We start from the raw sequence: 18,039 nt of genomic DNA on the forward strand, positions 1-18,039 counted from the left end.
TCTGCAGGAGTGTCTCAAACATCAAACTGTGTTTTAAAAATGCTGAATGATTTTTCTCTCTGACGGATTCTTTGCTTCTTTCGTTCGCAGCAGTGTTGAGTGTTTGTGAGTGCACGTGAGTGCACGTGAGTGCACGTGAGTGCACGTTCACGGCGGCTCGTTCAAACATCACCGTCAGAGCTCATGGAGAAATCGTCCACCGTCTCTTTACTTAAGCAGTCTGTGAACTGTGGCGTTTCCTCACATATTCTCTTTGCATCATGATGTTACTTCATTGAGGTCAAAGGTCACTGATTTCACCTGTTCAATCATACCTACTGGCCAATTTTCCAGCCTCTTATTGTCAGATGGGCATCGGCACAGCGAGGCTTCTTCTCAGTAGTTTCCTCCTCACCTGTTTATTTGTCATCAGCACCACAGCATCAGTAATGAAAACACACAGGCTCATTCTGATTGGACGGTTTAACATTTTTATTTATTCACTGGCTTTAGTGCACATTGTGCTGCAGCTCTTCTTCTGTGGTTGTTTGTACATAAACTCTTTATTCCCCATTAAAAAAAAAGAGCAGGAGGATTTTTGGCACCTTAAAAAACACATTTCACAAACATCCTCTTCTCCCTCTTTTCTGCATCAGACTGAAGCATCTGTTATCTTTTACTTGGACACAAACAGATCACTGCTGTTCAGGATGACTGGAAATCTCACCAAGCAGCAAACGGTGCATTTCTCTGATAATTCTTAGTCTTGTGTTTTTTATTTATTGAGATTGAGGAAATTAAAAAAGCCAAATTATTTATTCCACTCTTTCTTGCCTTGTACCACCATGTGTGCTGACAACCGTCACAGATTTATGTTAATAAAAATAATCTTAAAAGCGCGACATTTCTCAGGGAAGCTCTGAATTGTTTCCGTTCCTTTAGCCTGTTTTTCATCAACATCATTTTCACACATTAAGGTTTGTAAACTGTCCATTTTTTTAAACTTTAAAATATCCTGTTATATAATCAGAACATCAGCTTTCAGTGGTTATTATTATTATTATTATTATTATTATTTAACATTACTGAGTTACACTCACAGTGACACACTGAGGAGGAAAACACTGTCTCTAACCAGCAATAGTGGGATCTGGGCCCCTCTGCCCCCCCTGGAGTATACGCCCCTTGCTGCAGTGATATAACAACACTTATTTTTAGGAATTGTTGCCACCACAAATCCCCCTGAAGCTATGCCCCTTATTAATAAATACGTTTTTAATGGATCAAAATCTCCATAGCGACCTATAAAATGACTTTAAATCTTCTCCTTTTGACGCATCGTTTACTTTTTAATACCTTTTTCAGTGAGTCTTGTGCAAGTTTTTGTGCTTTAAATACTCTGATCAACATGTTTTCTACTTCTTTTCTAATAAAATCTCAACATGATAAAATACCAGAGGATTCCCTCCACCTCTCTTTACATGATATGAACAGTTGCAGCTGCACTGAGGCATAGATTGGTCAAAAATACATTATTGACCCTCTTCCTCCTCCTCCTCCTCATTGTCCTCACCGTCGCTCTCCTCTAGCAGTCGGGACTGGTGAGCCGGCCTCTGCGCCACAGCCGTTACCATGGCAGCGCCCTTCCCGCTGCCGTCCTCCGAAACGAGAAAGGTGATGTCACACTGAGGGGCGAGCAGGCGCACCGCCTTCTGGAGCTTACTGCTGAAGCTGGAAAAGGAAGGAAAGAGAGAGGGAGGTGTTGAAAGGACAGAACTGCCAGATTTCACCGTTTAATGAGTTGCAAAAAACAAAACAAGAAATGGGTTTCTCTAATCTACACAAGATCAGAATGATAGCTACAGGCTCAAATCTATGCGTAGACCCAAACGCGGTGCTGAAGGTACTACAGTGTCTATTAAGTCAAGGCCTATTCATATAGTTTCTCTTTGCCAGAATAAAAAGGATTTGATAGCAGATACTGGATTGACCGATTCAGAAAAATGGGAAAGTTTGTGAAACTCAGGAAATCTAGGTTGGGATGTTCTCTTGGAGCCATTTCTAAATAACCGCAGATTCAGAGATCATCAGCTCAATGTGTCTCCACTTTGAGGGTCTGAAACAAGATCCAAACTGTCCCCCTCAGAAGAGGGAAAACCGGTCAGGATGTTCAGGAACAACCCAACAACCACCAAACTGCTGAAGCACCAGCGTCACTGTCCATCAACTGAAAGGGTGTCCACCAAGAAAGAAGTTCCTCCTTCAAGCTTAACTGAAATTTGCAGCATCCCACATGGACAAGTGCTTCATAATACAGCCTAGGACTACAGGTATCATTCCCGTGAAATTAAATGGAGTTTTATTTTAAATTACAATTTAATTATATTTTAAAGGTGGACATACACAATGTAAAATTACTTACATAGTACATATATTTACCCAAACGCATCAGAACTGTTTGCGGGATGAATAAAGCAGGCTAACATTAAGCTTGTGGAAATGCCTTCCCAGAGCCCTGACCCCAACCCTACTGAAAATATGGACTATGCTTAAAAGCCGGGTCTGTGCCAGGAACCCAACCAGTTTAAATGAACTCTACCAAAACTGGCAAGAAAAGTGATCAAATATTCAACCAGAGTTATGGCAGAGGCTTGTTGACGGCTACTAAAAGTGTCTGGTCAAAGTGCAACTTGCTAAAGAAGACTTAACCTAGTATTGATGGGAGTGTATGAATATATCTGAACCTGAATGTACAGAATAGTGCACTCAGTTCTTGTTTTTAAAGTCATTAAAAGTGTACTCTGTACAATCTTTCCAAACAATATTTAAGTATGCCTGTTAGAAAAGACTGGTTACTTAATATCAGCAAACCAACTGAAGTTTGGTGAAATGTTCAAATGTCTTTGCTCTGATCACCAAATGCCTCTTACGTGGGGTGTTTTCTGTACACTGTCCCGTCCACCCCGACAGTGGTCTTCAGGTGGCCCAGTTTGCGGTTGTTACGGATGCGGTTGACGAGGGTTGCCAGGGCGGCAGCACAGAGATAGGCCGAGCGTGAGGAGATAGTGTCGCAGACCAGGCGCACCACAGAGGCGTCGACCAGACTCCAATCCAGACCCAACTCAGTCAGAATCTTCTTGGCGTTCTCCAAACCGCTGTCCGGCCTGAGCACCAGACAAAGTGGTTAGATAATGAAGACCAGGAGAGACTGCTGGAAACAAGGAAAAGGCAAAAGACTCACTCCTCAATCTCAGAGATAAACTTGGTCTCAAACAGTCCACGGGTCCCCAATGCCTCCGATATCTGTCCTTTAAACAGCAGCTTGTCCTTGGTCATCTTCACCAGCACCAGTCGAACGATTTCTCCCAAATACATGCCGCTGATCATCTTCTCAAAGCTACAGGAGAACGCACATAATCAGGACAGAAACTCTCACAAACATTAGCTATCAGTTTCTAACTTCTGCTGTGGCAAAAAATTATTGTATAGAAGTTGTCTCAAAGACTTATCTGAAGCTGATCACATGAACGGGAGAGGTGTGTTATGATTCTGAATAGTTGTGAAACATACATGTGCACGCCGGGGTTGATGGAGGTCTTGTCCACCTCCACGTCGAACTCAGTCAGGATGTCATCCAAGCATCCATCATCCCCAAAGCCGCCCCACTCCGTGTTGATGCACATCCGTCCGTCCTCGCCCTCAATACGCTTCACATTCTTTATTTCCTCCATGTAGCAGGCGTTGGTTCCCGTACCTGCAGGACAATGTTGTTTAGATCTGTCAGTGCGCCCCAGGGTGGCTGTGGCTACAATGCTGCCATCACCAGTGTGTGAATGTGTGGATGACTGGTTGTGTAAAGCGCTTTGGGGTCCTTAGGGACTAGTAAAGCGCTATACAAATACAGGCCATTTACCATTTAAACCGCGAAGCATTTAGCAGCTTAGAAGAGTCAAAATCATAATAAAAGGGAATTATTCGCAACTCCAAATTGACCCCAAAATGTCATAAAATTAAAATATAATTTTCTGATATTTTAAAATATAAAAATTAAAATCTAGGTCTTGGAGGAAGCCCTCCAGATATAGCAATGAACGTTTGGCCCAAATATGGCAAATATGTACACTCGTGGGCCACACCGTTCTGTGACTCCTTCACCTATGGGCAGATGTCACTTGTCATTCAGACAACATCTGGCTCAGACAGCAGCTCCTGTGACATCATTCTCTGTTGTTTGAGTAAATTTGGGGGCTTGTCCGGGATTCTGAGCCAAGAAGCATCATAACCAAAGCACAAATCATACAGTGGGGCAAAAAAGTATTTAGTCAGCCACCGATTGTGCAAGTTCCCCCACCTAAAATGATGACAGAGGTCAGTAATTTGCACCAGAGGTACACTTCAACTGTGAGAGACAGAATGTGAAAAAAAAATCCATGAATCCACATGGTAGGATTTTTAAAGAATTTATTGGTAAATCAGGGTGGAAAATAAGTATTTGGCCAATAACAAAAATACAACTCAATACTTTGTAACATAACCTTTGTTGGCAATAACAGAGGTCAAACGTTTACTATAGGTCTTTACCAGGTTTGCACACACAGTAGCTGGTATTTTGGCCCATTCCTCCATGCAGATCTTCTCGAGAGCAGTGATGTTTTGGGGCTGTCGCCGAGCAACACGGACTTTCAACTCCCGCCACAGATTTTCTATGGGGTTGAGGTCTGGAGACTGGCTAGGCCACTCCAGGACTTTCAAATGCTTCTTACGGAGCCACTCCTTTGTTGCCCGGGCGGTGTGTTTTGGATCATTGTCATGTTGGAAGACCCAGCCTCGTTTCATCTTCAAAGTTCTCACTGATGGAAGGAGGTTTTGGCTCAAAATCTCACGATACATGGCCCCATTCATTCTGTCCTTAACACGGATCAGTCGTCCTGTCCCCTTGGCAGAAAAACAGCCCCATAGCATGATGTTTCCACCCCCATGCTTCACAGTAGGTATGGTGTTCTTGGGATGCAACTCAGTATTCTTCTTCCTCCAAACACGACGAGTTGAGTTTATACCAAAAAGTTCTACTTTGGTTTCATCTGACCACATGACATTCTCCCAATCCTCTGCTGTATCATCCATGTGCTCTCTGGCAAACTTCAGACGGGCCTGGACATGCACTGGCTTCAGCAGCGGAACACGTCTGGCACTGCGGGATTTGATTCCCTGCCGTTGTAGTGTGTTACTGATGGTGACCTTTGTTACTTTGGTCCCAGCTCTCTGCAGGTCATTCACCAGGTCCCCCCGTGTGGTTCTGGGATCTTTGCTCACCGATCTCATGATCATTTTGACCCCACGGGATGAGATCTTGCGTGGAGCCCCAGATCGAGGGAGATTATCAGTGGTCTTGTATGTCTTCCATTTTCTGATGATTGCTCCCACAGTTGATTTTTTCACACCAAGCTGCTTGTCTATTGTAGATTCACTCTTCCCAGTCTGGTGCAGGTCTACAATACTTTTCCTGGTGTCCTTCGAAAGCTCTTTGGTCTTGGCCATGGCGGAGTTTGGAGTCTGACTGTTTGAGGCTGTGGACAGGTGTCTTTGATACAGATGATGAGTTCAAACAGGTGCCATTCATACAGGTAACGAGTGGGGGACAGAAAAGCTTCTTACAGAAGACGTTACAGGTCTGTGAGAGCCAGAGATTTTCCTTGTTTGAGGTGACCAAATACTTATTTTCCACCCTGATTTACGAATAAATTCTTTACAAATCCTACCATGTGAATTCATGGATTTTTTTTTCACATTCTGTCTCTCACAGTTGAAGTGTACCTCTGGTGCAAATTACTGACCTCTGTCATCATTTTAAGTGGGGGAACTTGCACAATCGGTGGCTGACTAAATACTTTTTTGCCCCACTGTACTCTAACATCACATATTCCTGTGTCTAAAACCTGCTGCTACTACAGTACTACAAATAATATCTACTTTATAATACTATAACGTAGATGCGTAAACAGTAGCTTTCAATGTAAGCCTGGTATTTTCTTTGGGGACCATCATTTAGATCATTTTGTCTTCAGTAAGACTCAAAAATAGTGACTGAGAAGAAAAACCTTGTCAGGAAACTTTTTACAGGAGGCTGAGTCCATCCTGTATAAAAAGACTTTCATGTTTTCATGTTTGTGTACTTCTTGCCTTCTTGTGACTGTGGCTCTTTAGGGGTCATTTTCTTCTGCTTTGCGTCTCTTTGTGGTTGTTTTGTGTATCTATATAGCTGCTTTTATGTCATTGTTGTGGATGTTTTATCCATTCAGTAATTTATTTATGACCTCAATAAACCGACTACTCATCATCTTGTCAGTGTGTTCGGGGCGTGCAGGCAAACACAGCTCAGTCAGACAGATGTGAGGTTTATCTATTTATAAAGCACAACAGCATGGCTGATTAAAGTGCAATAACGGCAAACATAAAAGACCAACACAGACAAAGACATCCCAGAGTGAAATTATGGTTACCAATGATCATGCCGATTTCACAGCTCTGGTCCTTGTAGCCACAGCTCATCATCGTTCCCACTGTGTCGTTCACCATGGCAACCGAGCCAATATGATAGTCCTGCAGAGAAGAAGACAGGCAGACAGGTGCATTTATATCTCGCCTATTCACAAATATCCTGCCTACACAGAGAGAGAAAGTGCCACGGTGCTTTTAATCTGCACCTCAGCAGCATTCACAGAGAGGTGAAGTGGGAAGAATTACTCGCAGATTCAAATATCAGGCCCACAAACAATTTAACATAACATTTTCTGTCAGCACATCAGCACGTGGTGCTACTGGGTTTATCCCTTACTGTTAAGTCCACGTCTCTTTAGACAATGACAGTTTTTTTGTAGCTTTGCCTCTGCACTCGTGGCTCGTATACGAGCTGCAGTTACTCTGATGCTCGAACATCATGAGTGAGTTAGCATCAACTGAAACAGCAATCAGTGTGTGCAGTGTCACTGAGTGTGTGTGTATAAAGAAACATTGTGCTGAAGGGTAAAACACTAAAACGCCGCAGCTGGAAGAACGGCTCTGCAGGCCAGAGCTGAAACACATGAATGTGATTTCTGGGAGTGTTTGTGGACCGACCCCTCTCCTGTGAATGGCCTCTTTCAGTAACTGGACCACGTCTTTCCCCTCCACCCCGGAGCAGTTGAAGCCTTTGGTCCAGCGGATCAGGATGCTCTGTGCAGAAAAACACAATTTACAGAATCTATCAGTGACATCGGTGTGAACGCGAGGACTGACACCGAGTTCACCTCAGAAGGAAAATCTGCTTTCAGGAATGTTTGGACTGTAGGAGGAGGCACAGAAACCCGGGGAGAGTCCGGGGTGTCTAAGGGTCAGTCGTCTTGGATCTCTGTGGTAGTTTTTTTTAAGGTTTTGTCTCTTTGTTTATGTTTTCTGCACTTTAGTGAAAGTTTTCTGTCTGTGATTATTTCTGATCATTTTCTTTTCCTTCTAAAAACTCATCTAAACCACCTTTAAAACCACGAACAGCCTAACAGCTACAGGCTGATGTCTCCTCAAACAGCCGAAACACACAGGTCACTGTTGTGTGTGTGTGTGTGTGTGTGTGTGTGTGTGTGTGTGTGTGTGTGTGTGTGTGTGTGTGTGGGAGACCTTGTCGATTTCCAGCTGTTCACAGGGGAAGGAGAAGGTGAAGCCCAGAGGAAGAGTTTGACCCTTCAGGTTATGAGACTCGAGGAAATCCCCAAGACAGGTGGCGATGTGGTCGAACAGCTGTACAGAGACACACGTGAATTTTGGGGATTCGCATGTTTCCGTTTGCTTCGTTTTCCTTCAGTGTGCATTTGTGTCACCTGTTCTCCGGTTCCCAGCATCATTTCCTGTGGGATGGCGCAGATCTGACTGTCCATCTTCAGAACCTTCTGCGCCTCCTCCTCCACACGGACGTGAAGCACACGGAAGTTTGTTCCTCCCAGATCCAACGCCAGGAAGTCGCCTTTCTCTGCCGACCGCATGATGAAGATTTAGTTACAGGAAGCCATCTTTAAAACGTAATTATAGCTTTAATAATTATAATACCGCCCTTTTATTTCCCTGCAAAGGTCTCTGACAATCTAAAGTGGAGGAAGTTGTGAATTACTCTGAGTGTTTTCATCGTTGCTGCAGTGCCGGTGCAGACATGCTATCAGACCCTGTTCAACTCCCGGCCACCAACTGTTCCACCTGCGAATCACTGAAAACCCTCCCACAGCCGTTTAAGCTTTAACTGCTTAGATTCATCAGCAGCTGTCCAGGGTTCCTCTACTGTAGCCACGTGAAGACGGCTGAAGCCTTCAACATCCAATCACAGCACGTGCCAGTGGGGAGTCAGCTTTGTCCCAGTGTGCACAAAACACAAATATGCAGGACTGCTTTCTTTATCTGCACAATATCTAAAATTAGAAACACCCTGTCTCAGAGTGATGCTCAGAAACTAGTTCATGCATTTATTACTTCTAAGCTGGACGACTGTAAAGCTTTAGTATCAGGATAATAAACAAACACAGCAGCAGGAGTACAAACAGGAACTATAAGATATCATTGTTCTCTCATACTGGCTTCTCTTCACTGGCTCCATGTTAAATAGAGACTGAAATTAAAGTCATTCTCCTCACACGTAAAGTCACAAATGTCTTAATTTTAAGAGAAAGAGTCACAGAGCTTAATCATTAGGACACATCTGGCCTGTAGCTCCAGGTGTAAGCATGTGTAGAAAGCAGCTGGAGGGTAAACCACACAGTTCTGGTTTTTATGGGAAGATTCAAAGTTTGGCTTTTATCTGAAAATGTCCTTACCCGTCCCATCAGGCGTGGCCCTGACAAAGGTGGGCAGCATCTTGACGGGCGCCTTGTGGTGCGAGTGCTTCCCTAAACCTCGGAGCAGGTCCTTCCTGAGCCGAGCCGAAACCTCCTGCAGCGTCTCCGGGGACAGCTGGAAAGGCTGCAGGTACTTCTCCACCTGCAGAGGGAGGCCGTGTCACGTGAACAGCATAAAGACATAAAGGTGTTCAGGGCGTCGACACCGCCCGCACGTCGGTGCCCTCCAGAGAAACCCAAACAAGGCAACTGTGTCATTTAACCACAAGATGACGACATTTCCTCAAAATCTGCAGAAGAACACACGACTGTTTGAAGCAGTGTTCAGCAGAGAAAAGCACCGCCCGGTGCAGAGGACGTCTGCCCGGGGGCAGCGGGCTCAGCAGGCGTGCTGACCTCCGGCTGCTCCTCTGGGAGACGCCGAGGTGTTCAGCAGAGAGGCAGGAACTCTGCCCTGAGATCTCCTCCTGCTGGACATGCCTGAAACACCTCACCAAGGAGGGGTTCAGGTCTGAGTCAGACTCCACTCTAATGACTGAGCTCCTCACCCTCTCTGAAGGAGGACCAGCTCTTCAGAGGAAGCTTCAGCTGCTCGTAGTGACCTCATTCACTCCCTGCAGCGTGTGGTGAGGCTTAAAATACAAAAACAACATTTAAACGCTTCTGCAGATACGTTCAGCACATCAAACCCACGGCTGAGCCTGAAAATCAATCTTTACTCATTTCTGATCACATGTTGTGACTCAGCTGCTGCTCTGTGAATCCGTCTGTGCTCGGAGACAGAACGGGCTGGAGTTTTGTCTCTAACAGCATCAGGCTGGAAGTCAGGCTGACACGGACGAGCAAACGAGATAAAGAAGGCTGTAACTGCGCTCAGCGACACAGCGTTTTAGATTCACGGTGAGATCCATAGACTGGCTTTACATTCGAAGAAGAGACGAATGTCCTTCAGGCGTCTTTTAAACAACTGGACACAGAAACTCTGAGTCAGATTTGATTCTGTTGTCTGTGATGCTGCTGACTCCGTTTACATCGTTTTGAATGTGCTTTCGACGGCTCCATTACTGCACTGAAGCCTGCTCGCCTACAGGCGGCACAAAACACAGCTGACGCAGGCAGCGAGCTCATCGCTCATCTACGAACCGAAGAGCTTTTATTTGTTTGGAGTCTAACCTTTGTGTCCGGTTTTCGTTCTCTCCGGATCACCTGACTTGTTCCACAGACGGGACACAAACTCCGAGCTGATCACGCTTAAGACATTTAAAACAGGCCTTCCACCCAAAGTTACAGCTCGTTACTCTGTGCCCCCTCGCTGTTTAACCTGCACGACTCTGTTGTGTCTCTGTGGTCGCCCTGTTCTTGTTTCCAACAGAGCTTTATAAATAAAACGCTGCGGTTTAAATATTTTACAGATAACTGATGATTATTATTCACTGACCCGTCGCACTGTAACAGGATCTGTTTCATTTGATCTCTTGTGAAAGTTGAAAGTTGACACACTTTGAAGCTGATTTCACAAGATTAAATTAAATTAAACGGAGTAACTTCTGGAGAAGTTGCACAGGGATTGTTGCTTCTGCCGGATGTTGTCTGTTGAAATCAGCAGAATCAAAGTTTAAATTCTAAAACCAACCGAAAGTTTTTACTTTGAAAATTTGAGGGATTTCTCAGAAACATGATTTATTTGTACAACAACAGTCACCTCGGGGCGCTTTGTATTGTAAGGGTGAGAGAAAACCCACTGAGCGAGCACTTTGGTGACAGTGGGAAGGAAAAACTCCCTTTTAACAGGAAGAAACCTCCAGCAGAACCAGGCTCAGGGAGGGGCGGAAGACATGACTGAAAAGAAGAGAGCCAGAGATTATTAACAACTAATAATTAAATGCAGACTGGTGTCTAGAACAAACACTCAGTGCATTATGGGAAGCCTAAAGGAGCGCCCTGATGGGGTGATGTGGTGCCACGAAGTCTTAAAGATAAGATGGAGAGAAGAGGAAGACCTCCGGGAAGACTCGTGGGTGTAGTAAAGAACAGGGTGTGGTAGAGACAGTATTCGATAGATAACTAGCAAAAAGCCGACCCACATTGCCAGACCTGCAGCACATGTTCGTCTCATTTATGTTTAAAACACAGAAGTCTGTTTAAATTTATCATGTTGTTGTTTTTTATATTCTTTATATCACTTTATAAAGTCACACGCCATAAACACCAAACACATAAATCATGAATACATATTTTATCGTTTTTCTTTGCAAGCTAGATATTTATTTTATACCACAAAATAATAATTACAGGCACTTTTAGCTTTGCTGTCTCATGAATATTTATTTAAACATGTGACCACACATCCCACTGCACAACAATGTACATGTAGCGTACATGTCAGCATTCATTTAGAGATTAGTTACTAGAATCTGAGTGTTGAATAGAGCTTGATAATCCTGGTCTGGTCAATTATTTAGTACATTTGATTGTGATTTAGTCGCACGTCTAAGACGAGTTTGGGATGATGCACATGCACATATACACTACGATCAACATATTAGGGTCCAGTGAACACAGGATACATGTCTTATTTCTGCATGTCGGCATGCTAATTAATGAGAACACAGCATTAAAAAGTCCCTGTGCAGATACAATATCAATTAAATGTATTTTATTGGTTATTAACAGTAATTATAAAATACCTTTTAAAGTAAATATCACTTTAAAGGTTCCTGCATGTTTGCTCAGTCTGCCACAGTCTAACGTTATGGTTTTAGCCTCTTATTGCACTGATCAGAAGGGAAAATCCAGAAGCTTTAATCACATGATGATGATGTCTTTATCTTTGCAGATAACTTGTCAGAAACAAAGAATTTAACACTTTAAATGTGCTGAGCAAAGCTACCAAAGTTTATTGAGAATTCATCAGAAACTTCAGGCTAGCTTAAGTCACGGGGATTCTTCTTTCGGTGAGAAATGATCCAGATGTTGTCTTACACATTGCCACAGCTGCTAGCATTGCTCAGTGAGGTTCAGCATCAGGCTCCAGGGCTGGAAAATGAAGCCAGCGCTCTCAGGACCACTCAAAGACTCGTACAGCCTGGTACCAAGTATCTTGCACATTGAAGAAAGGAGAGTCCATAAAGTATGTGTGTATAAATATCTGTGTTTGTTTACAGCAGTGGAAAAAATGAAAATGGGCATAAAATCACATGAAAAACCAGCATTCTCCCTGAGTGACCAACAGCAATATAATAATCTTCACACAAAAGCACCAAACACTCGTTACACAGACGTAAACAGAGCAGGTGAATATTTAAAGCACGCAAAGAACAGGAAGTAGCTGCGAGCTGCCGCAAACTGTTAGTGAGTGAATTCCTGACAGAGGTCAGGAAAAAACAGGAACAAAGGATCATATTTTTCATTTGTCAGATTCATGGTCAGTCATTGGTTTACTAACTTAAATCATGACTTTATGTATTTCATCATTTTTAAAGTGACAACCTCCAGTTTTTCAGCTGCAACTTCATGAATAAGAAATCGGAGCCAAACCTCCTTATTTCCACGAAACCGTGACAAGCAGCACGATCGCATCGATTTCTATGACATCCAGGGAGTTTGTTTTTTAAGGGCGAGGCTCTGATGACTCCCAAGATGATCGCCAAAGACTGTCACCAAGACCAAAGGTTTCAGCAACCTTCGGTTTACTGGTCCATGTCCATGATGCTGACAACAATAAGCAAAACAAACCAAACGTGACTAAACTAAGACTAAAAACACCGGTTTGTTCCAGGATGAAATCAGTCAGCCAGTAAAGCTGAAATTGATCCTCTAAAGTATCTGTGCCAGAAGAAAAATCAGAGTGTTCACCAGATGAAGAGTTAAAAGTATCCGAGAATATTGGAAATAGTATTTCGGGACCATAACGGACATCTAAGGAAAAAGTTGAAGTTCACAGTCAGAAAAGACAGAAATGAAGGAAACTGTGAGACCGCAGCAAAAATGTGACTGAAAATCTGAGGGAATTTCTCAGAATCGTTACTCAGTTCAATTCAGTTTTATTTATATAGCGCCAAATCGCAACAACAGTCACCTCGGGGCGCTTTGTATTGTAAGGGTGAGAGAAAACCCACTGAGCGAGCGCTTTGGTGACAGCGGGAAGGAAAAACTCCCTTTTAACAGGAAGAAACCTCCAGCAGAACCAGGCTCAGGGAGGGGCGGAAGACATGACTGAAAAGAAGAGAGCCAGAGATTATTAACAACTAATAATTAAATGCAGACTGGTGTCTAGAACAAACACTCAGTGCATTATGGGAAGCCTAAAGGAGTTGGGGTGATGTGGTGCCACGAAGTCTTAAAGATAAGATGGAGAGAAGAGGAAGACCTCCGGGAAGACTTAAATTCTCAGACAGAAAATACAGACATGAGAGAAACTCTGAGACCAGCGCCACAGAAAAAATATGGCTCCAACGTTAAACATGAACTAAGAGCGAAGTCATGAACACATCCACCCTCGGGTTGTTAACTCACGACGATGTCTCCAAGTCGAGGATTTCATCTTCCAGGAATGCGTTCCTTGTTGCTTACTTTGTTCTGCATAAATCAGCTTTGTTTTTGCAGATGTGTTTTATCAGTAATCATCAGAACGACCACGGCTCCACCTCTGGAGCTGGATAAAGGAGTGCTGCAGTTCCTCCAGCGTCCATGTGAGGCTCCAGCAGTCAGTCTCAACCTTTTGTCAGAGATAAACACGTCTACATGTAGCTGCTCGCCTTCATCGCTTATGATGTTTGGGGCATTTTTAATAGATTCTCTGACTAATATTACTGTTTCAGACCATTCTGAAGTCTGTGCTTCAGTTTCAGTGAGTAAAATTCACACATTTATGAGTCTGTTACTTGGACTCCAACGTTTCATCCACACATTTGGCTTCAAAAGGCCTCCGTGGCAGCAAGCAGGTCTCACTGCCGTGTCTCACTGAAGCTTCAAAGTATGCAGAACTGTCCAGAACATGTATGCGCTCTACATACATACACAGCACAAAGGCTGTTACACAGACATGTAGGCTCTATGTGAGGGAATAGAAAGGCAGCGAGAAAATCAGCAAAGCAAAAACGTATAACTGACTCTGTACAGTAGCACGGAGCAGCTGTACCCGAGCCACACGATGGATCAAACACACGAATTGCTGAGTGAAAATGTGTTTGACTCAGTCATCGTGCTGGTGGCTTGGCTTCTCCGCTTCCTCTGAGCGCTGAAGTTCCTCAACTGCCACAAGAGTGGCAGCCGAACCCAGATCGCCCTGAGCCATTTTACGACAGGAAACACCTTCCTGACTCGCTGTGCAGCTACAGTGCCAGCGACTGGTTTCTTCTTCTTCTTCACTTCCTCTGGATCAGCTGTGAGCAGCCAGTGTTGATACTACAGAAGAAATATTAAGCTAGGAGGTGTCCGGTTACTTTTGAACCACAGTGGTCTGGATGCTGTGCTTTAACAGGATAATATCTCCCCCACACTTCCCCTTAAATTCACCTGCTCAAACCAGCACCTTTATTCTCCATTATTTTATTTCAAGTTTATTTTAAATTGAATGAAGCACATAAAACTTTAGTTTCACTCCCAAATGTTGAATGTCCTCCCGGCTAAACGTGTACCTGTCCGTCTTGATGGAGGAATGAAGTCAGCCTCGCCTGCTGGGAGGGAGGAACCCAGAGACGAGCGTGTGGAGGCACGAGGAGGAGCGAGGACAGTGGAGGAGAGAAAACTCGCTCCTGGAAAAGTACTGCAGCTGAGGACTCAGTCAGAGACAAAGAGGAGGCAGACACGTTTGTATCCCTGCCTCACGGCAGCATCTGATCCTGGGACAAAGTTTAACTCCAAGCACAGCTGCTGTTTAGGTTGATATCAGGTTCATTTCTGACTGCGAATCAATAATTTAACCACTGATAACAGTTTGATACAGCAGAGTTGCTGAGCTCTAAATGTAAAGTCAAACTTCCACACAGATTACTTTAAAAGCTTCTTAAAGTAAGGACGGAGCTGCAGCGGCAGGCCTGTTCAAACTTGTTTACCGTAAAGAACGTGTGTGACGGTGGGAGGAAAAAAGCCAACCTGCCAAAGAAGTCCTACAACATGAGACCTGGAAGCACACACACATTTCACAACACTGGCTGCCAGGGCGTGTTCGCAGCAGCTTACAGGCCTTCATCAGGCTTTGTGATGGTGACACGAACCTGAATGCAAAACAAACATGTGTTTACGTGAAATCAGAGGCAGGAAGAGGCTGGGCTGACACAGCGAGTAATGATCCTCTGGAGATGGCAGCAACAATTCAGCCTTGCTGTTTTCCCGGCTTCCTTCAGAGCTGGAAAATCACTGCACAGCTCTTCAGACCGTGTCCACGTTACTGTGCAGGTACCTGAGCGCAGGTGTGAAAGGTCAGAGGTGAAAAGCAGCTTCGGATTCAGGGCAGAATTATGTGCTTGGACAGGTTTGTCAGAACCGTAACAAAACATCGCGTAAATAAAGTTTATTACAACTTCTTTCCTTTACAGCACCAACTTCCTCCATCTCACCCTGTTCTTTACTACACCCACGAGTCTTCCCGGAGGTCTTCCTCTTCTCTCCATCTTATCTTTAAGACTTCGTGGCACCACATCACCCCATCAGGGCGCTCCTTTAGGCTTCCCATAATGCACTGAGTGTTTGTTCTAGACACCAGTCTGCATTTAATTATTAGTTGTTAATAATCTCTGGCTCTCTTCTTTTCAGTCATGTCTTCCGCCCCTCCCTGAGCCTGGTTCTGCTGGAGGTTTCTTCCTGTTAAAAGGGAGTTTTTCCTTCCCGCTGTCACCAAAGCGCTCGCTCAGTGGGTTTTCTCTCACCCTTACAATACAAAGCGCCCCGAGGTGACTGTTGTTGTGATTTGGCGCTATATAAATAAAACTGAATTGAACTGAGTAACGATTCTGAGAAATTCCCTCAGATTTTCAGTCACATTTTTGCTGCGGTCTCACAGTTTCCTTCATTTCCGTCTTTTCTGACTGTGAACTTCAACTTTTTCCTTAGATGTCTGTTATGGTCCCGAAATACTATTTCCAATATTCTCGGATACTTTTAACTCTTCATCTGGTGAACACTCTGATTTTTCTTCTGGCACAGATACTTTAGAGGATCAATTTCAGCTTTACTGGCTGACTGATTTCATCCTGGAACAAACCGGTGTTTTTAGTCTTAGTTTAGTCACGTTTGGTTTGTTTTGCTTATTGTTGTCAGCATCATGGACATGGACCAGTAAACCGAAGGTTGCTGAAACCTTTGGTCTTGGTGACAGTCTTTGGCGATCATCTTGGGAGTCATCAGAGCCTCGCCCTTAAAAAACAAACTCCCTGGATGTCATAGAAATCGATGCGATCGTGCTGCTTGTCACGGTTTCGTGGAAATAAGGAGGTTTGGCTCCGATTTCTTATTCATGAAGTTGCAGCTGAAAAACTGGAGGTTGTCACTTTAAAAATGATGAAATACATAAAGTCATGATTTAAGTTAGTAAACCAATGACTGACCATGAATCTGACAAATGAAAAATATGATCCTTTGTTCCTGTTTTTTCCTGACCTCTGTCAGGAATTCACTCACTAACAGTTTGCGGCAGCTCGCAGCTACTTCCTGTTCTTTGCGTGCTTTAAATATTCACCTGCTCTGTTTACGTCTGTGTAACGAGTGTTTGGTGCTTTTGTGTGAAGATTATTATATTGCTGTTGGTCACTCAGGGAGAATGCTGGTTTTTCATGTGATTTTATGCCCATTTTCATTTTTTCCACTGCTGTAAACAAACACAGATATTTATACACACATACTTTATGGACTCTCCTTTCTTCAATGTGCAAGATACTTGGTACCAGGCTGTACGAGTCTTTGAGTGGTCCTGAGAGCGCTGGCTTCATTTTCCAGCCCTGGAGCCTGATGCTGAACCTCACTGAGCAATGCTAGCAGCTGTGGCAATGTGTAAGACAACATCTGGATCATTTCTCACCGAAAGAAGAATCCCCGTGACTTAAGCTAGCCTGAAGTTTCTGATGAATTCTCAATAAACTTTGGTAGCTTTGCTCAGCACATTTAAAGTGTTAAATTCTTTGTTTCTGACAAGTTATCTGCAAAGATAAAGACATCATCATCATGTGATTAAAGCTTCTGGATTTTCCCTTCTGATCAGTGCAATAAGAGGCTAAAACCATAACGTTAGACTGTGGCAGACTGAGCAAACATGCAGGAACCTTTAAAGTGATATTTACTTTAAAAGGTATTTTATAATTACTGTTAATAACCAATAAAATACATTTAATTGATATTGTATCTGCACAGGGACTTTTTAATGCTGTGTTCTCATTAATTAGCATGCCAACATGCAGAAATAAGACATATATCCTGTGTTCACTGGACCCTAATATGTTGATCGTAGTGTATATGTGCATGTGCATCATCCCAAACTCGTCTTAGACGTGCGACTAAATCACAATCAAATGTACTAAATAATTGACCAGACCAGGATTATCAAGCTCTATTCAACACTCAGATTCTAGTAACTAATCTCTAAATGAATGCTGACATGTACGCTACATGTACATTGTTGTGCAGTGGGATGTGTGGTCACATGTTTAAATAAATATTCATGAGACAGCAAAGCTAAAAGTGCCTGTAATTATTATTTTGTGGTATAAAATAAATATCTAGCTTGCAAAGAAAAACGATAAAATATGTATTCATGATTTATGTGTTTGGTGTTTATGGCGTGTGACTTTATAAAGTGATATAAAGAATATAAAAAACAACAACATGATAAATTTAAACAGACTTCTGTGTTTTAAACATAAATGAGACGAACATGTGCTGCAGGTCTGGCAATGTGGGTCGGCTTTTTGCTAGTTATCTATCGAATACTGTCTCTACCACAAAAATATCATACATACCAACCAGGTGACACGTACCTTACTGAGCGTGTCCGGAGGGATGCCGTCCAGGTGCAGGGCGGCGGTGTCGCTGCTCATTTTGGCTTTCTTGGTTATCTGAACGTTGGACTCGCCGTTTGCTTGTGTGTTGCTCATCTGGATGAAAACAGGTCAAAAGACGATTAATTAAGCTGACAGGGTTAAATTATCAGAAAAAGAGGACAATAAGACTCAGATAAAATTAAAGAATTAAAAGTAAGATAATATGGCGTCTTCTG

General features: G+C 43.4%; 1 protein-coding gene across 1 annotated transcript; it reads right to left on the reverse strand.

Moving 5' to 3' along the window:
• Positions 1-1,511: 1,511 nt before the first annotated feature.
• Positions 1,512-17,917, reverse strand: LOC146624770 (hexokinase-4-like). The gene is made up of 10 exons (XM_085364127.1): positions 17,801-17,917; positions 8,811-8,973; positions 7,830-7,978; positions 7,630-7,749; positions 7,096-7,191; positions 6,480-6,579; positions 3,550-3,733; positions 3,221-3,376; positions 2,910-3,143; positions 1,512-1,710 (listed from the first exon to the last, which is right to left on the reverse strand). Exons 1-10 carry the CDS (start codon positions 17,915-17,917, stop codon positions 1,512-1,514), a joined length of 1,518 nt encoding a protein of 505 aa, XP_085220253.1.
• Between the last annotated feature and the right edge of the window lie 122 nt (positions 17,918-18,039).

Source organism: Diplotaxodon limnothrissa, linkage group LG10 (genome assembly GCF_057381915.1).
Source record: "Diplotaxodon limnothrissa isolate DT_005_m linkage group LG10, D_limnothrissa_male_GT1.1, whole genome shotgun sequence".
Lineage (NCBI taxonomy): Eukaryota > Metazoa > Chordata > Actinopteri > Cichliformes > Cichlidae > Diplotaxodon > Diplotaxodon limnothrissa.

Excerpts from the sequence above, each read along its gene's own strand:
- LOC146624770 (XM_085364127.1), bottom strand. The coding sequence starts at position 17,917 with ATGAGCAACACACAAGCAAACGGCGAGTCCAACGTTCAGATAACCAAG. Across the intron at positions 8,974-17,800 it reads CTCCGGACACGCTCAGTAAG|GTGGAGAAGTACCTGCAGCC; the intron begins GTACGTGTCACC and ends CTCCCTCTGCAG. Across the intron at positions 3,377-3,549 it reads ATCAACCCCGGCGTGCACAT|CTTTGAGAAGATGATCAGCG; the intron begins GTATGTTTCACA and ends GTTCTCCTGTAG.